Source organism: Lygodium microphyllum, chromosome 8 (genome assembly GCF_053477565.2).
Source record: "Lygodium microphyllum isolate KBCC chromosome 8, Lygodium_microphyllum_v1.1.10, whole genome shotgun sequence".
Taxonomy (NCBI): domain Eukaryota; kingdom Viridiplantae; phylum Streptophyta; class Polypodiopsida; order Schizaeales; family Lygodiaceae; genus Lygodium; species Lygodium microphyllum.
Genome location: NC_141142.1, coordinates 136354908 through 136376263, shown reverse-complemented (window position 1 = coordinate 136376263; position 21356 = coordinate 136354908). Strand labels below are relative to the sequence as shown.

General features: G+C 41.5%; 1 protein-coding gene across 2 annotated transcripts in view; it reads right to left on the bottom strand.

Moving 5' to 3' along the window:
- LOC148032905 (protein SPA1-RELATED 4-like) overlaps positions 1-21356 on the bottom strand; it is a 111958-nt gene that overhangs the window by 49663 nt on the left and 40939 nt on the right. For both annotated transcript variants that reach the window (XM_087683593.1, XM_087683594.1), the window contains one exon: positions 6676-7624. In XM_087683593.1, the coding sequence (XP_087539719.1) occupies positions 6676-7624 (949 nt within the window). The remainder of the gene's footprint in view (positions 1-6675; positions 7625-21356) is intronic.

The following is a 21356-nucleotide window of genomic DNA, read 5'->3' as shown; positions in this document are numbered from 1 at the left end:
TGTGCTTGCCATATTTTGAACAGATGCCCTACCAAAGCCTTGAAGACCATCACACCTTTTGAGGCTTGGAACAGCCATAAACCTTCTGTTGGTCACTTTCGTACCTTTGGGTGTCTTGCCTATGCCCATATTCCACAGGTACTTAGAAAAAAGTTGGACAACAAGGCTGTTAAGTGCATTTTTATGGGATATAACAATGAGAGCAAAGGCTACAAACTCTATGATCCCGTTACAAAGAAGGTTTTTGTCAGCAGGGATGTTGTTTTTGATGAAAAATCAGAATTATCCTTGGCTGGTTTGGACACATATCAGGCTGCCCGTGATGTTTTTGAAGGGCTGCTGCCCATTACTTTTGGTGATTCAGCTGGAGCTTCAAAAAATGAACCTAATGTTCAGCCAGCTGCTCTTATGGAAAGTGCAGAAATGCAGCCATTGGTTGATCGAAATATTCAGCATCATGCTGAAACTGAAATTCAGCAAGAGCTTGCACACAGTCAGGATGCTAGACAGTTACCTAGATGGTATTTGCAGACTATGCAAGATAGTCCTTTGGATGCACCCATGGCTGGTCGTACTAGAAGGCAAACTCGTTTGCATGATTCAGCACATACCATGGAGTTTATTATGGCAGCAAGTACTTTTGATAATGAAGAGCCTGAATGTTATGAGGATGCACAACACAATGTGCATTGGATGGCAGCTATGAAAGCTGAATTAGATTCTATTACTAAGAATCAAACTTGGGATTTGGTGTCCTTGCCATTTGGGAAGAAAGCTATTGGAACGAAATGGGTCTACAAACTGAAAAGGAAAGCAGATTGGATCCATTGATAAATACAAGGCACCGCTTGTAGCTAAAGGCTACGCACAGAAAAAGGGCATTGATTATGAGGAGACGTTTGCTCCTACTTCCCGTATGACGACCATCAGGTCTATGATTGCTTTGGCTGCACATTATGGTTGGACAATGCATCAGCTAGATATCAAGACTGCATTTTTACATGGGGAACTTCAGGAGGAAGTTTATGTACAGCAGCCCATTGGTTTTGCAGTTGAAGGCTCAGAACATTTGGTATGCAAGCTCAAAAAGGCACTATATGGTTTGAAACAACCCCCTAGAGCTTAGTATGCAAAAATAGATGCTTTCTTGCTTGGTCAGGGGTTTCTAAACAGCTCATCTGAGTCTACCCTTTACGTATGTAAAGAAGGGGGATCTATGCTAATTATATGTCTTTATGTTAATGACCTTTTGCTCACTGGAACACATGCTGATCAGATTTCAGCATTCAAACAAAATTTGCAGCAAACTTTTGACATGTCTGACTTGGGAGTTTTGCATTACTACTTGGGCATCGAGTTCATACATAATGCTCGAGGTATTGGGCTATCACAAGCAAGGCATATTGGGCAGCTTCTTGAGAAGTTTGGCTTACTGGATTGCAAGCCAGTTTGTACTCCCATGGAACCTGGACTGAAACTGTCATTACATGATGACAGTGATTTGTTTGATATACATACATATGCTCCTGCAGTTGGATGTCTCATCTATCTATGCAACACTAGGCCGGACATACAGTTTGCAGTTTCAGCTTTGAGCAGGTATATGCATCAGCCACGTATGTCACATTGGCAAGCTGTCAAGCGTGTTTTTCGCTACTTGCAGGGTACTCGATCTCTTGGGTTGCTTTATGCCAAGGGGGGACCACTGCAATTACATGCTTACAGTGATTCTGATTGGGCTGGTGATTATGATACACGTCACTCCACTAGTGGCAATTGTTTCTTTCTTGGCTCTTCTTGCATTTCTTGGCTTAGCAAGAAACAATCCACTGTTGCCACATCGTCATGTGAAGCTGAATACAAGGCAGCTTTCACTACCACAGTTGAATGCGTATGGCTTAGACACTTGCTAGCTGATTTGGATGTATCTGTTACGGAGCCTACTCCGTTGTTCACTGACAGTCAGAGTGCCATTGCAGTGGCACGGAACCCAGTGTTTCATGCTCGTACGAAACACATTGAGATCCATTATCACTTTGTCAGAGAGAGGCTACATGCAGGTGATATCAACCTTGTCTATTGTCCTACCACCAGTAATGTGGCAGACATCTTCACCAAAGCTCTTCCTCGTGACAAATTTGAAGCATTTCGCGATGCTTTAAATTTGATATCCTTTGGTGGCAGATGATCCTTGTATTCTTCACTCTTCACTCCAGGGGGGTTTGTTGGGTATTTGACTCACGCCTCACTTACGCCTACGCTCATATGGAAGTGTCGGTGATCAGTAGGACACTGGGGCACTTTTTACTCTCGGTAGGAGAGGTTTTTTCCCCCAGACTTATAGTCTTATTGTCGCATGTGATTATGTGCTTATGTTACACACTTATGGGCACTTAGTGTGTGTCGGGTATGAACACCCCCTACAACCCTAAGGTTTAAGGGTTGTACTTTGTACTTTCAGGTTACACTCTTTCAGTCTATTCTCTTGGGTGTCGTGCTTCAACTCTGTCTCTCACTCTCACACTGTCTACTGAATCTCAGCTGCACCTCGATCCTTCCATCTCACAATACATCCATGATAATGTGGTGATGTCCATAAAGTACAAATATAATCCAAGTGCCCAAAAAATAAGGCACTAAAACTCCACAAAAATAATATTCACCAAAAAATAGTAATCAGCACTTCTGCTTTTGTAATCTTCTCTTGAATTTTCCAGCATAATTTGGGGCTTTTATGATTTTGATACAAATTCATAATATTTGGGACATAATCCAAGACTTGGATCATATTCGACTCTATTCGGTGAAATTTTCTTTGAAATCCATCAATTTTCAATCTCTAACAAAACGTTGGGGCTTTTGCTTGAGTTCGCACCAAAACGACCCAAAATTGGTGCATACAAAAATGTTACTCTCCTCAATAGGAAAAAAGCAAGATAAAAATATTGCTTTTATATTATTTGACGAGACCATGCTAGACTAGAACAATGTCTAGTGTTGTCCCATTAGTAGAAAGAAAAGAAAAATATAATCTAAAATAACTATTTTCAAAAATTGTGGTGGAGACTATAGGATATAGCTAATCTCAAGATCAACACAGGATCTCACTTATGATGTGGTCCTTAATTGCTCCATTGATATGCATGGTGGTGAGTCTTTGGTGTCTTGTGATAATGGCTATGATCCGGTTGTGGTGCAACCTCCTCAAATGTTGTCGTGGTAGATGGGTTCGTCATGCTTGACAAAGTGAAATAGCTCTATCCAATGTGACTCTTGTCATGAGGATGTGAAATTTTGAGATGCTTTAATCTTGCTAATAACGTTTGATCGAGTTATTAATCAAATGTGTAAGGTTGTTTAGCACATGTGATACACATGGTAGTTATTTCATGGTAATAGGCCAAGGACCCCGAGGATGCAATGCCTGTCAAAGGAAAAAGTTGTGATAAGTTATGTCAGTTGAGCTTTGGGGTTCAGTACGTATCGGTTTTGAACCTTGGACAATTGTTTGGCCAATAAGTGTCAGTGGTGACACTAGGGACTAGCATTCATTAATTAATTAATGTCATTCTAAGAGTCAACAGAGGTTTGGGACCACTCTAGGCTCCAAATGGCCTAGCCAATTTAATTATGGATAAGTACATTTAGTTTTGGGCAAGGTCAAAATGGTATAAATTAATTTTTCAAATTATATAATTTTAAAAATTAATTAAATGACTGAATAATGTTGAAAAAAAGATTTAGGAGGTTGCCACTTGGCAAAAATCCCCATGCAAGACAGAAAAACGTTTTTAGAGGCTAAAGAAAGAGATTCAATTCATTCAGCTTGCAAGAGAGAAGGAGGAGAAGTTGTTGGTTTGATCTATAGCCATTGGAGGACCATTTGAGGCACCTAGAGGCAAGAGAAGACCAAATTGGAGCAGGCGACAATAGTTTTTGCCTTCCCAAAAGCTAGCAACAACAATTTGGTACCTCTTGAGCAGAGGCGACAATATTAAATGCTATCTAGTACAAGCAACAATCAGAATTCAAACATTCTCGCGTGGAAATCAGAAATTTCTCTCTCTCTTCTGGCATTCTCCCACCTTCTCCAACCTTTGTCCAATTATTCTCAACACTTCTCAGCCATTTGGATCAGATCTCAGCCAAATTTGATGGAAGCAAAGAGATCTCTGCTATAAACCCTAATTTTTTGCAAAAATTAGGATTTGACAACCACCTTGGGACTCTAGCCAATAGGAGAAGGCATCGTACACTTAATTCAGCACCTAAAAGTTGTGTAATTGTTAGGAAATTCAAATGACATCCCATTCATTGTAGATTGGAGCAACATTTGACCAGTTTGTGATTCTAATTATGTAAGTCCTGGGTGAAAAGTCAAGGGACAAATGGCCCAAATTACTTGTTGATTGTTATTATAGCAAGGGGCGTTTGGAAAGGCAAAGGAGATTGTGGAATCTCAGCTTGTATTCATTCCATTAACAATGAAAGTTAAAGAAATACTGAAAGGAATGCTAGTTTGGGAGCCAATAGGGTGTCCAATGTCCAAGTTTCTTAAGGTAAATTGTGTATTTCAATTTATGTTTATCTGTTGATTGTTGTAATTAAGTGCTTAATCAAGGAATTACCACCCTCTTCTAGAAGGAAGATTGGTTTCATGGTTCCATTGCGAGAATACCACTCCTTTGATTTGGTGGCCCTAAGACACATGATTGCGAGCCAAAACTTTGTACTAGTGCTGATTTTTTCTCTCAACTAAGAAATCATAACAATATATCTTCATACAGTGAGATACAATCGAGCAGTGATGATGCCTCTTAGTATAAACATTCACATCGGAATGAAGGAAATGCAATGCTTGAGCTTGAACAAGGCTCAAACTATGGACAACAAGCTGAAAATATTGTTGTTAGGCAAGATATAGAGCCTTCAAGGCATAAGGAGGCCGATGTCAATCAAAGTGAAGAGGAATTGATGACTCGTTTAAGAATCGGATGAGGATAGCAACAAATTTCCCTGCTGAATTCGCAAAGGATCCTCAGCTCACCCGATTTTTTAATGCACCAAAAAAGGACACCAAGGGCAAGAAGAATATGTCATCTTCTACACCTTCAGAACAGCAAGGTACACCGAAGGAAATGCCAAAGCCTTCACTAAAGCTCCTAAAGATGCTAATGAAGCAAAACAATTGGTACGTATGGTGCAAGGAATACAAATGCAAGGCCATCATAGAAGTGCCAATCCAATGGATTTTAGACAACTGGGTATGCAAACTTTGATGGGGCAACTAGGATACTTTGGTGGAAGCATGATTTTTCATGCTATGGTTGGACAGAGACCGCATACGGGAATGTATGGCACAATTCCCTATGGTATGTAGTGGTTGATCTCGCAGAGACCCATGTTCTTCCATATGAAGCCGACAATTGCATCAGCTACCATGTGTGATTGATCCGCAGAGACCCATGTTCTTCAAGAGCTCATTGGATTGAATACCTGCTCCTGTCTATCCCACATCAGTATCTCCCTAGCATCTTCATCAATGACTACCTTTTCCCTCAACACCCACAATTCTTCCCATCTTCATTAGATCAAGATCCCTTGCTTCATCAAGCACTAGTCATCACTCATAGAATCCATGAAGCAGTCTTCTAACTATGTATTAGACTATGTATACACACGCACTCACTATAGTATTTGCACAATAACCTATTCACAGTTTTGGGTCCTCGAGTGCGAGACAACACTTTAAGCTTGCTTGGAGTTTAACCCATCTCCCAACCCGAGAACATCATATGCCTTGTGCATAAACAAAAGACTACCACTTTTCCCTAGGAAGTGATTGCATGTGAGGTTTACTTTGTAGGTACAACAGTTCATGGAGGATCATGAGCCATCACTCCTACATCAACATTGAATCTCCCATCTTCTACAATCTCCCATTCAACTTCAAGGGCCATTCTAGCTGTCGGCTAACTACCAAAAAGGCCCAAAATGTAGGTTGGCAGTCAAGAAATGGCCCACCCAATAAGAGGAAATGCGCCCAAAGCTGGCCAGTCAAATGCCCATACAACTCCACATATGATCTGTAACACCTACAGTGTTAATGTTTGTCCCATACATTGCATGTATCATATCTTACCTTGGTCTATTTTGATCAGGTGGGTATAAATACAATTTCTCTATCCTTTTGGATGCCCACAGGGACTTTTTTTCTCCAACCCTGGTTCTCAACTATAGAACAAATGACCTCGTCAGACCATTTATCCTAAGTACTTACATTGCAAGAACCATCTACAAGCAAAGGTTATATGAGAGTCTATTTGCTCATTTATGGTCACTTTCCCCACTTCATACCTCAAGATACTGCTAAGGACAGCACTTATTATCTTCCACTCTAAACAACCCTGGTTATCTGCTATAGAGCTTCCAGAGTCATTACCCATGTTAAATTACATAAGCTGCTGAATACGCAATCTTCATCCTTCAAACATTCTGGTTTAAAAACTTAGTAGGATAATGTTTTAAATTGTGAGCTTGACAATTACTGCACCAGGGACGAAATTATATATAGAACACATCTGAAAGGTTTTGCAATAGGAGACGCTCAGGGACAAACATTGAAATTAAACCAAAACTAAACATCTGACCACAAGAACTGTTTGCATCCCATACCTGCACAACACCATCATAGTCACTTGATGCAATGTGGCTTTTGACATAACTGTTCCAACAAATACTACTGAGCATGGACTTGTTTACCATCTCAATAACAGGGAAGTGAATATCTACATTCTCATTCAAAACTGCATCACATTCAAAAACTTTGATCCGTCTGCAAACTCCAGCTGTTGCAAAGTATTCTTGATCACGGTCAAAGCCCAACGAACAGACCATATTGGCAGTATTCATCAGGTCACCATGGCGAAGAGTGGCCTTCACCTCAAATCTGCTATACCTTGCATACTTGCATAAGCTATCAAAGAAACATCCAAGATAGTCCTGTTCAAGACTGTTGAAAAGGTGAAAGCCTTCACCCTGCATCGCATCTGTAGCTGTACTGGTGCACTTACTCTCAGAGTGAGTTATATTACTGCAAGACTCAGGTTGAACTTTCCAACGCATAGCAAAATAGACTTGCTCAAGTTGATCAAAGTTGCTCATCAAACGAGCACATTTTGATTGCAACTCTTCTTGTTTACGTTTCCCTCCACTTATGTTTGCTTCAGACTCAGTCTCAGTATCATCTACTGATCCTTGCCTTGGCATTTCATTTTCCCCCTCATCCCCTGTGTCCAGATTTTTATGCTTTAATGCTCCTAAGTTCCTTGAGGTTTCCAAATTAGAAACTTTACTGAAAATTCCCTGGTCTTCTTGAACTCCCTTGTCGATACCATTACATTTCAAGGCAGCACGTCTTCTTTTCACCTCTTGTACATCAGATGTAAGACAAGAAAGATCCTTTTTCAATCTGCAAGCCAGTTCCTGTTTTTGCAGCTGCACGCGCAGTAAGAAGTCCAAAAGTAGTCCTGTCTCTTCTTCTCTTTCCTCAATGGTCGTTGCCGTTTGCCTCTCTGCCAAAGCTTCGCCAGCTTCATTAAGGATTTCAGAATGCATTATCTCGCTGTACAAACCAAAGTGTGACACCTTTTAGAAAACCAGCAGAAAATATTTCTATGGTATTATTGAAATACACAAACAAATGAAAGCCCTGATCCATCCCCTCCATTCTTAAATGAAGGATACTAAGAATACAAAAAACATGTGGAATTTCAATTGTCAAACTCTTGAGGTGCTATCATCATTCCAATCATATGCATGGATATTTTGATATGGAAGTCCCTTAAAGGGCTGCTTTGTACTTTGCTAAGAAGGTCATTCCTGCTAATGTTCACTGTTCTACTCTTTTTTCCTCTAGAACCTTTGGTCCCCCCTCGTGATCAAGCTCTAGGGTGATATGCCATCCCCCATCTATAGCCTCTCACCTCTAGCAAGTGCACGCCTGGACTCCGGTGTGTCTCTATATATAGGATCACATCCCTGTCAATGAAGGTCTCCTAGAATAGCCCTTCGATAAAGTTCACATGAGGGTCACCACCAAGCAATGGGGGGGCCTCAGGCAAGGGATGTGGGGTCCGCCAAGTGATGGTGAGTACCAAACAATATTTGATATTTAAATATAAAAAGTACCAAACAACAACAAAGACACCATAAATGTACCAAGCGATGGGGGGTCCTCCAAGTGATGGGGGATCCTCTGAAAAAGTTCTCATGAGGGTCACCACCTCATGGCTCCATTATAGCTCCACACTGCGAGCTTCAAGTGTGTCTCATAAGCCGCATGCACTCCCTACAATGGGTTACCTAGGCGATATCATCCTAAAGGTATTACTTTTTCTCCTTTGAGAGCCCTCCTTTTGGAAAGGAAGGCTTGTCTCGTGACTCCAAATCAATAAATTTGATGATAAGGGGTCATCCCTTTTCTAGATCCTTCCCTATGCACCATGCCTTTTCCAAAATGGAGGGGTTCTCCAATCCCATTTTTCCGCATATGCTCTTGGCATCTTCTAGAAGGCTATCTCCCTCTTTCAACAACCCGACCACCCAAACATGCAAGGCTTTCATTTTCCTTCTCTTCTCCTCTTCAAGCACTGCATTCACAAGCTTTTTATTCTTTACTGGCATCTTCTTTGCCACTTTGATCCATTTGGAGTTTTCAGCCACTTCCGCTTGTGCTTATTTCACTATGGTCACCCATGTATTAATCTCCTTCATCATGTGTGTCTTTAGCTCATCTATTTTAGTTTGCACATTGTTGGGCGTTGCTTCGGTGATTTTCCCTTCCCCCTCCTTAAGGAGGTCAAGCTGGTTCCGATATTCAATAATCTCATCCCAAAGTTCTTCAATCACCCTATTTCTCTTTTGGAGAGAGGCTTCAATGTCTACCTTCCAAGAGGTGAAGTGTGTTGTAATCTCCTCGTATATTTCGTTCTTCCATTCATGTACCTTCTTAGCCATCTCCTCCGTGATTTGTTGTATGGCCTCATCACAGATTGCTACCATCATCTCTTTGATCTTTCCCATATCCTAATCCTGCATTTTGCACACATCTCAAAGACTTCTTGTACCTTCTTAGCCATCTCCTCCGTGATTTGTTGTATGGCCTCATCACACATTGCTACCATCATCTCTTTGATATTTTCCATATCCTAATCCTGCATTTTGCACACATCTCAAGGCCTCTAGGCCCTTCTTTATGTGAGAATCCATCAGCTTTGTCAATGCTGCTTCAAATAACCAAGTATTTCTCGCTCTTCTCCCCTCTTGTGCAGTTGTTGGATGTTGGGGATACCCAACTTTTCTTGGGGGACCCCATCGTATCTTTGAGATGCTATAGGTCAGTATTGGTGACCATGATAGGTCTCACGGGCCATCTTTAGTGCCAAACGGCTCAAGGCATTAAAGAAAGAGTTGACCAACAACTAAGGCTAGTGGTAGGAATAATAAGGTAAGCGTATTTAATGTGGATTAATGGGGCGCTAAATCACGGATCGTGATGGTCAAACGGGCAAACAACGGCGAATCAGGACGTGCAAAGGTTAGACGAGCAAGCGACAAATGATGGTGGAAGGGATGACATGGGTTGCGAGAGGGCTAGAATGAGAGAGAGAGAGAAAGAGAGAGAGAGAGAGAGAGAGAGAGAGAGAGAGATTAAAAATTCGATGGTACAAAGAAGCCTTGTATTGTCAAGGTGTGAGAAAGATGACTTCTTGTTAATGAGAGAGAAAGAAGAGTTGACTCTTGCCAAGGGCAAAACTAGTCGCCAAGTATTCCTAGCCCGTGGCGATGGCTAGCTGCTGGTCATTGTGTCTAACTAGCTGGTTGTTGTGGTTGACAAACTCTACAAGACAATTGGTGTGGCAGTGTAGAACACGGCCATTGGGTGGCTTTGTAGACTGGATAGTGGCATCGATGGGCTACAATCCAAGTAGCGAGTCTAATCTTAATGATTACGAGCCAAGATCCATGTGGTCAAGGTGGGGATTAAGGTGGTGCTTATGTATGTCGACAATCAATTTGGCTTTCACATGCAATGAAATAATGTCACAACTCTATAGAAACAGAATTTGTATCCTTTTTCATTAATTTGTCTATATAATGATTTATTAAATTTATTTCCTTTGCACTAATTAGATATAAAGAAAAGTGCATTGGAGCTGGCCACTGATGAGTGGTCACAGGTTATGGTGGACCCACGCGGTGGGTTAGAGAAAAGATAGTTCACACTTCCACCTATATGGCCCGATTGGGCGCCTGTGACTAGAACTCATGCATATCAGGGTTAGACTCGCACACAAAAAGGATTGATGCCTTGAAGTGTGGGCTAGATCCACCAGAACAGACAGTTACAATCAACAAGATGGCATGATCATGAAATGCTTGTATAATGTGCATGTGTGGGCTGAAAGCTTGAAATGCACATTTCTTTGCATAGGAAAGTCATATGAAGATTCGGATACCATTTTTAGGCTAATTCGAGGCTCCTAAAATTTAGGGATCTCCTAAAATTTAGGGACCCCCCCAATATGGGTGTCATATGAAAGCTTTTTCCGTGTACATCGCAAAAATGGTATCCGAATCTTCATATGACTTTCCTATGCAAAGAAATGTGCATTTCAAGCTTTCAGCCCACACATGCACATTATACAAGCATTTCATGATCATGCCATCTTGTTGATTGTAACTGTCTGTTCTGGTGGATCTAGCCCACACTTCAAGGCATCTATCCTTTCTGTGTGCGAGTCTAACCCTGATATGCGTGAGTTCTAGTCACAGGCGCCCAATCGGGCCATATAGGTGGAAGTGTGAACTATCTTTTCTCTAACCCACCCCGTGGGTCTACCATAACCTGTGACCACTCATCAGTGGCCAGTTCCAATGCACTTTTCTTTATATCTAATTAGTGCAAAGGAAATAAATTTAATAAATCATTATATAGACAAATTAATGAAAAAGGATACAAATTCTGTTTCTATAGAGTTGTGACAAATAAAGACACTTCTAACAGCTATTTAGTCAATTAAATTCCTACATTTGACCAAGATTATCTTCCTAAGGTTACATTGTAACCTTAAGCACCCCTTTTAAGCAAGCCCCTTAAGATGCCCCCTTTTAAAATTTTAAATTATTTTTTTTTAAAACACCGCCCAACTCTGCATTAGATGTAGACTACTTTCACACCACTCCCCTCTTTCAATAATCAGCAATTGGTGCTTATATTCTTACCAATAAAATAATATCTTCTCTTGCTTCATCTATCCTCTCTAACTTTCTTCATCACTCTTCACACTATACCTATTAACCCCACCATGGCTTCTCAAACGTGCCTTGCTTTGACGCACCAATTGTGAGGAAACCTCAACACATGGAGGACGCTTGACCGACTTCTTTTAATCCTAAACACATGCATATTATAGGAGTCAGGCCACAAGACTCAAGAGTCGAGAGTGGAATCTGCCAATTCGGATACAATCATCAATGATACGTCATACATCATAATCATCATTATCATTAGAGAGCTCATCAAGAGAGTCTGACGATGATCCCTCAGCATCGGATGATGAGACACTCTCATACTCATCCTCACTGATAAGGTTACCATCATCATCAAATGATGGCTCTCTAGGCAATGCCTATGTAACTGTATGCAAGGGGGGAATGTTATCATCAAGCATGGGATGAGAGCTGCTAGAGCCCCACCTCACATATATCTGCAAACCACTCAAACCACCCCTCGTCAATGACGAAGGGCGCCGAATGACCATGCCCCTACTAGCAATTGCTACAACTCGAACTTGAACTCCTCGGCCACGAGCACACTGACTACGATTGTCACGAGTCTCTGCTGCTATGAGCTCTCTATAAAGCTCCGCAAAGATCTGCTCCTCTATATCAATCTCCCGGTGTACACTCGGAAGAGTGCCGCCTCAACTTGAATATATCAACATTCACCTACACAATGCACATGACTTGACATAAGATTATAAATACTAAATTGTTAACTTAAAATTAAACAATGAAAATAACAAATTTAAACTTCACTTAACCAAAACAATAAGTATTTACCTGCTTTAGACTATCCATGATCATCATGTGCAAGTTAGTGCCGCAATAGACTAGCCACTCTAACTATCATGTGCTAAGCAGATTGCGAATCTTCGTGTGAATGAGAGAATAGGCACTCCAATTTCTCTCACATGCACCCGAAGAGCAATCCTTAGCAAGGACTCCGATGGCCAAGGGCTGAAGAGTCTATAGCACATAGCCAAAATTCTACCACCAAAAGAGAGGCTTCACAAGTCACACTCTTCTCCAACAATTGGGAGAAGCAAAAGCCACATGTCTTCTCTGATCTGTCTAGCATCCAAGCTTCTCTAAAATTGTGTTGTGGTCATCCCCACGAGAACCACACAAGTGAGATATGTAAGCTGGTCAAAACATAGCTCTCTATCGTCCATGACTGCTGGAGACTTGTAGGTTGGATGTAATAGTGCTACAAATCCATGGATGGGCTTACGCATCCATGCCCATCTCTTCTCTACTATGTCAACGATATATGCACGCTGTGACTCCGTGATCACCGTGCAAGTCTGTGCCTCCACCAATGCTGCTCTAAAGAAGTGGAAAAAAAAGGCCCATGTATTTCTTTATCTTATATTGCAAATGGAAGGAGTACAACCAAGATCGTAATCTCCTTCACTAATCCAAGTGCCTCTTGTTATCAAAACTGACCAGCAAGCCTCCAAACCAATTTACTCCTTGGTTTCTTGAGGATTGGCCTTCACCCTACTCCTTGAAAGACCAATTCAACCCCAAATCTAATATTGGATGGCTAGGCTCTTGAATCTCCCTGAAATTTCTCAATTTCAACTAGTGGAACTCAAGTCCTAGGCCCTCAATTCTGAGCATGTATCCCAAGGTGGCTGTTGCTGAAATCTCTTCCTCTGATGGATCAAACTACTAGAAAATGCTGAGATAACTTGAGAGATGGCTGGGGGATGAGAGAGAATGTTGTAGAGAGAGAAATTTCAGAGTTCCATCGCAAGAAACGCTGAAAAGCTACTGATGCCCTACTCAAAGAACCATGGAAGCTATCGCCTACAGCTTACAACCACTAGATAGGCTACTGCCCCCCTCCTGTACGCTGTCATCTGCACCAAAAGGACCTTGGGTTGTTGTCACCTACTCCTCAAGGGCTCCAAACTGTCGTCACATGCTATAGGACTGATCCTTGATGGCTACAAATCACATTAATAGCCTCTCCTTGCTCTCTAACAACCTCCTTCTCTCTCACAATGGTTGAAATTGACTTCCAACAGCCCCTAAAAACGTTTTTCCCACTTTCATGGACAAGTTTTGCCGAGTGGCAACCTTCTAATCCCATTTTCCAGCATTATCTAGCTTATTAAACTAATTTTCAGATCATCATTGACATTAGTGGCCAATAAATTGGTCTAGGCCCAAATCTGACACTAGGTACTACCTAGTACCTATCAAGCATAACTTATCACAACTTTTGTCTTTGGCACCAACTGATATCTCAAGATATTGGGCCCCACGCTATTAAATAATTAACTCACACCTCACATGTACAAGTGACATTAGCACATTTGATTAACTTTTAATCAAATGCTAAGCAAAGTAATAAAAGTTCACGTCCTCGTGAATCTTGTCTCAAATAGATGATCTTATTAATCCACTCTTTGGTGTGTGTTACTTCATCAAGATCGATCTTAGGTGTTTGAATACCATCAAATGTAGATAGCTCCTAAGGATGTCCTGAAGACCATGTTTCATACGCAATATGGACATTGTCGATTTGTGGTCCCACCTAAGTGATGAATTGTATTTTTTGTTTGTATCTTGAAAAGTGAATAGTTGTTTTCTTAACAATATACTCATTTACAATAAATCATCAAAGGAATATGCAAAATCATCCGCATGTTGTATTATATCTCTTAAGGTAAGAATGCTTGTTTGTACAGCTACAAAAGTGCAAAATGTTTTGCATGAAACTTCTGTATCTCGAACATATCATATCAATTGATGGCATCAAATTGATTTTGAAAAGTTTGAATGGTGGTTGATTAGCCTATTCCGAGGACAAGTAAAATCTTTCTTGGGTATTTTATTAAGCACCTTGCTCACATTGTTGAACCCTTGACACATTTGCTTAAGGGAATCTGAAGTAAAAATAAACACATTAGTCCATCGCTTTGGACTATTGAGCTCGACCAACATATCCAAACATTGAAATGACTAGTTGCTACTGCACCGATGTTGCACATTATCACTCCGAATAAAACTTTTGAGGTTCATACGGGTACACCAAACTTTGGCCTTGGTTGCTAGATGTATTTATATTATACAACTTTCAAATGGTACCACTTTTGTAGCTAGGAAATAAACAAGAGGATCCTTTTTGCATAATGAGAGCACTTGTAACTTTTGCATTAGTCATCGATTTACAGGTTAATTTAAGAAAATATAAACTACTTCATATGAATGTGAAAAATCATCATTATCTATTATGGCCAAAGTTGAATCTTAGACTATTTCTAGAAGTTGGGATTCTCCTATTGCTTAGAATGTTACCCTCAAAGAAATGCCACATTAGATTGAGGGTCAAGTTATGGCCTACATGCAATTTCTTCTCCTTTTAATTTTGTGAACTAAAGCTGGAATTGAAACTTTTATGTTCAATAAATGGAGTTTATATGGAAAACTAAGAAATCTCAGAAAGGCATCAAACTACTAGCTATGATAAAGGTTTTGCTCTCCAAACTTGTATGGTGCATTCGACATTCATTTTCATATATTCACACATAAATTGGCTTTATTGCAGAAATATGCTGATGGACAGAAATCTTGGACTAAAATGTTGGCTACTTTTGTGTGAATCTCGTACCAATGCATTTGGTAACTTGATCGCTAACACAAAGGATTGGATTTTTTAACATTTTGAATGCTCCATTTCTATAATCCTTTTGCTACAAATTAAGCCTTTTCTCACATCAAAAGGATGGATAGGATAGATGTTGAACATGTCAAAGTGCAATGATGCGAAAGCAAATGCATGGGATATGACAAAAGATAAAATGCCACACGCGCACCAGGGCGCACAAGGGGGGGGGGGGGGCGGTTTTAGGGATGGATGTGTGGTGGTGCGGCACCAGGGGGGGTGTGGGATGTGAAGAAAGACTAGAAGCATCCACATCCTATGCATCTCTATAAGCCTCTAGTAACTTGAAGCATCCACATCCTATGCATCTCTATAAGCCTCTAGTAACTTGAAGCATCCACATCCTCTGAATCTCCTTAGGCTGTCACCTCCTATTTTGATCCATCGCTGAAGAAATTGGTCGATAGATTGTCATCCCAAAACCCGTCAATAACCCATGAATATATCAGTGTTGAGAAAGGAAAATCCTCCTCTCACTTTGTCATATCTCATGGCCGAGAAAGAAGTATAGCAGCCCATGTCTATCATCTCAAAATCTTGGTTAAGGTAATCCTTGGTCTTTTACATGTAAAAATTACACAACACAGTAGGTAGAATCTGAGTAAGGAGTAGATAATACACAGTAAGTATGATAAGAACAAAAAGTTCTTTAATTTCAAACAATTGATACAAAGATGGCTCTATCCACTCGAGCGCTTCCATTGTGAAGCTTAGATGGCAATCCAAACAAATGATAGGCAAAGAGCTTAAGTCTAGCTGGAAAAACTCTAGCTGCGTGAAAGATAGATTGACAATAACTTTGAATGAGTCTTCCTTTTATAGCCCAAGATCATCTAATGGGCCTGTCCGACTATATTATGAACCTTCCCTAGTCGGCCAAGGAATATTCCAAGAACTATTTCATTTACCATCGAGCCAAAGACACTACCCTCAAATCCCCATTAGGGAGACCAACAAAGGACCGCTTCTACAATCCTTAGACTCGATGCATTGTGCCTCGACTGCTATCAACGTAACTACTCTATCTAACCCAAAGGCTAGGTCCACAAAGGTCACCTTTTTCCCATCTGGTCACATAGACCTCACCTAACATACAAGTTAAGACCCAACCAATGTCCGGGCTCACACATGGCTTCTTCTCATACTCGAGGCCTTACAACTTAGAGCACCTTGGATCATTGGTAGCACCTTACGAGGGTAGGCCATTCAGCATATCTAACACTGCACTATCTAAGTGTAATCTCTTGTCAAAATGAGGTCACTCCAAATAGAACATGAACACAACTCTCTAGCCACCTAAGGTGTGGGCATGAAGATTGAAATTGGAGTCCCATGTCCAACGCCCCAACCATTCCCTAGGAAGGGTTTGAAACTTTTCATTGCACAAACATGGAGCCTATTTCAAGCCATAAAGAGCATTCTTTAACAAGTGCACATGTCCTTTGGCATCTACCCTTGTGAACCCAAGAGACTACTCACTATAAATCTCCTCCTTCAAATCTTCATTGAGAAGAAACAAACTTCATATCAAGCTAATAGATTGGCCATCGCCCATGGCTAGCTAGGGCAAGAACAATCTTGATGGTCGCCATCTATGTTGTAGGAGTGAAGTATCATCAAAATCCACTCCATGTTTCTAAGCAAACCCCTTGGCCAACAATTGGGCATGCCTTGTACTTATCCAAAGAACCATCATTGTGATATTTTGTTTTAAATACCCATATCACTCCGATGACTTTAATTTTGGCTGATCAAGGCACAAACTCACACGTGCTAGTTCGCTCAATGGCCTCTTGCTCCATAGCTCTTTATCAAAGGTTATGTTGCATAGCTTTTCCAACTTAAGTCAAGTCTCTATCTATCATGGCAAAGGGTCATCAACCCATATTTTGTGTGCAAACGCTCTCATAGATAGGCCTGCTCTATCAACAAGATCCTTGTGGCTTGCCCTGTGGCTTCCACTCTTCTGGGACACTCAATGCCTACACCTTTGACGGTCTAATAAGTCCATTATGAAGGAAGCTAAAACTCCCACGATCCACTACCTTGGAATTTGGATCAAAAATAATCACCAATTGGGAAGCCGATAGTAGTGGATCGTCCTCTACTTGACGGCTCATAATGAACCAATGATTGTGACTACCTCTCACCTAGATCTCCAAGAATAGGGTGATCCTCACCCCCCTCTAAAGCCAAAAACTCCATGGAACGCATGGTTGCTACTAGTAGGGATGTCTCGAGTCTCTAGATCATACAACTTGCATCCCATTGACTAAGAGTTGTAGCCCACAAACAAATGTTGTGATGCCTTTACATCCTTCTTCAAAATGTAAAGGTATGCATCAGACCCAAATATCTTAAAATAAGAGACATCAAGTGTCAAAATACACCTCAAAAGGCATCATCCATGGAGCCGCCAAAATGAGCAACCATTGCTATGATGTCACCCATAGAGCCATAGTTGTCAAATATGTAAGGTACAATACAATACGGTATGATAAATTATGATACTAAATGGTACCTTAAAATTTTATAAGGTACAAGTATGGTATTAGTTTTAAAAAAATTTAACTTAATTATTTAGGACTATAGATGTCAGAACACATGTTTTATGCCAAATAATGCACAATAATTCACTAGATTCCTCTATCTCATGAGCCCTACATCTAGCCGAGAAGACAAAAGTGAAGATGCCTTGTCTTCCTCATTGAGTCCATAAATGCCTCCTCAAGACCTCCAATGATGAAGAAGCCTAAAAAGACACAGTGGGATCCCAAGAAGGAAGTGTCTGAGATATTGTGAATTGATTATGTGTCACCATGTATCTTGCACAAACCAAGCTCTCCATGATAACCACACAATACTCTTTAGAAAAGCACTGGCTCTAATACCATGTGAAGTGATGCTAAGGTTTCCACCAGCTCCAATACCATGTGATGCTCTCCACAATAACCACTCGATACTCAAAAATATAAAACACAAACAGAGAAGGAAGCGAACTCTGAAGTGAATGAGTCAATGCTGTAAATAAATGTAAGAATGTACAAAATGCTCAAAGGCAAAGCAATGGGAGTAGTCTGAGAGTGATGACCACTGGAGACAGATCCCAAGGTCTGTAGCCACTGATCAGAGCTGAATGTGAAAGGGCAACAGGCTGGAAACTAAAATGCAACAATTTTGAAGGGCTAGAACTGGTGAATGCAATAGTATACTACTTGAAAGAGTCCATGGCCCATCACTTGCAGTAGTATGAAGCTAGATGACAGCTGACAAGAGGTAGTCAAATGCTTGGCGGCCCGTGCAAGAGCCGACACAAGCTGGAAACTGTCGCCTGGGGAGCTGGACAACAAGGTGGCCTGCTGCAGTAGTAAATGCAGCAACCAAGGGCACCAGCAGGGTAGGTACCAGCTGAGGGAGACGTGGCAGTAGTTGTGAGGGCCGGACAGCCACTGAATGATGTGGGGTGATGGCTAGAACTAGCAAGGAGTGATAACCTACAAAAAAGGGATAAGCTGAGTGGCTGGGCAGCCTCCTATGTATAGATGGATATCCTCCCAAAATTAGGCTTTTGGATTATGGGACATAGAAACTTTGGTAATCTTTGAGTTTTGGGGATCAAACGAGCTAATGAAGATTTAATGTGTAGTTCAATCTTCTTTAGCTTAACATGGCCAATCTTGCCACACTTGTGGTAGATGTAGTCCTCCTTAGATTTGTCATCCTTCTCCTCCTCCTCGACCTTCTTTGTGTTTGATTTCTAGCCTGTCAAACACTCTAAATTCCCCTTCACTCAAGAATGTGGCTTGAAACGGTCATCTTGATCCTATAACATGCACCACTCTTCCCATGTGATGGTATCAACAATATCAAAGGTGACTAAAGATGAGTAAAACCCACCACACCAAGAGGATAGCTATGCAAGTAGATTAACAGCCATATCTTTAGAGGGGATCAGCTTTCCTACCTAGAGAGTCTCTTGCTGCAGCTGTTACCAGCTTATTATGTGATCTTTCATTGTTGCAAAGCCTTGTTCAGGTCCAAAGCTTGCATCTGCACCTCCAAGGACACCCGCTTCATGAGCATCTCTGATTGTAGAGTTGATCCACCAAGACTCTCCAAGCTACCTCCAACTGAGTTAGCGCGGCAATCTGCATTTGTAACAAGCATCGTGATGCGAATGTGATGCATATGGGCATGCTTATGTCACCGAGTAGGTACTCTAGGGCGTCATGCTCTGCATAATGCTGTAGCTCTGTCAACTGTGATGCTACTGCCTGATGATGTCCCTTGATGACGCCTATCAGTAGGAGATGCAATGTTTGGGGTGGTAGCAGCTGGTGGTTCAGCTACACTGAAAACGTTTGTAACTGCTCTCTAGAGGGGTAGTTGAGGTTGGGGTCACCTCCTATCCCGTAACAATACTGTTCTGCGCCGCTGGAGCTCCAATAAGAAAAGACCCAAACATCTTTGGTCCTCATAGTCTATCACCCGCCTTAGTGGTCCAAAGCCCTCCTTAAAGAGGCAATGATAGTGGCCTCGAATATCGTAGTATACAGTACATTTGCAAATGTAGTGCTCCTCCATTTCTGGCTCCCATCCACAAAGCTAGCACATCCTCTCATTGGCCGCAATAGGGCTCCATCGACCTGTCTCAATCAACAATTGATGCGATGAGATGCGAATCTAACCAATAGCAACTCGGAGTCCATGAGAAAGTTGAGCATCTATGTATCTCGGCCTCTCTATGAAACCATCATGAGAGAGCTGCAAGAAGTGGCATTGTTATTGTGCCATTTTCGTGCCTAATGGGAAAGGGGGCTTGGACCAAGTCCATCCTGTCTCCACTTTAGTGATATCTGCTCTAATCACACTATTTAGCTCTGCACGACTGAGACTCAAAGTAGGGCAATCAAGGTTGTAATCGAACGGTGGCAATCTATCTATACTCATGCCATGTAAGTTCAGCCACGTGCTCATATATGCATACCAACACTGTCTATCTCCCTCTATTGCAAGCTGTCTTGAAGACTCCAGGGCTAGTCTAGGGTATCGGTTTCCAGGGAGCTGCCATATCCTCTGGAGGAAAGTAATTGCTTGGAAAAATGCCTCAACTACCATGGGTGCAGCACCCAATTCTGCTCGGATGATCTCTTGTGGTACCGAGGCTTTTGCCCTTATCATACATGCTATCATCATGATCAGCAGTCTTTCCATATGTTCCCAGCCCTCATAATGTTGTGTTTCCGGTCCATCATAGTCCATAAGTGGCATCCATCTAGTATGATTAAGGCTTGGGCCCCAAATGGCTGCCCCATAGAGTAGCGTGGGCATAACTAAAGTGTCAAAAAGCCACAATTTGGTACAAGGCTCTTGAAACTGTATGTGTGCACACTGCCACTCTAGGGTACCCAAAGTTGCATATGCCCGTGCAAGCCTAGCCTCTAAAGTTTCCTTCCATGAAAACCGTGGCCCTTTGAAAGTGACCCCAAGGTATACATATTGTCTAACCATTTCCACAAGCTGACCGTCATACATAAAGTGATGCTCTGAACATGTCACCCAAGCTGCCGAGGTGTTAAAGACCATAATCTTAGTCTTTCCAAGATTAACCTTGAAACCTTTATCTTCACAGAACACATGCAATGAATCCAGATGTCGTTGTAGTCCCTCAAGTGAATTTGAGATAAGCACCATATCGTCTGCATATAACAAAATTGGTATCAGTACCCCAACCAAGCTAGCTCCCATACCACCCCATCTCTGTGTGTAATCAAAAATCTCATCAATGTATAGTCCAAACAGCTAAGGAGAGAGGGGACATCCTTGCTTTACACCAACTGTGCTAGACACTGAGCTTGTTGTGCCTCCACGCACTCATACTCTCCCTGTCACAGTTTCATACAATGCATAAATACACCCCTGCATATCCTCTGGGACCCCAATGGCTCGTAACCTTTGCATGAGCCTTGCATGTGGTACAGTATCAAAAGCCTTACGGAAATCCACAAAACAACAATAGATTTGTTATCTCCGTGATCGTCCCTCCTCAATCAAAGCCCTCAGCGTGAATATATGGTCTAGCATGTTGTATCTGCAACAGAAGCCAGATTGTCCTCCTGCAGACCGTATTTTCTGCCAATCACTATAGATATGCAACGTTTGCCCTAGAAATTCATAATGTGGGAATGAGTGTAACTATGTGCATGTTTCTTGTCTCTGACCACATGTTAGAGTAAATTTTAGGATCGCATGATCGGCTGCTATACCAATAAGCTTATCAGATATCTCAAAATGCTTAATTTCTGGGATTAACGCTAGATAGTAGGAAGCCCGC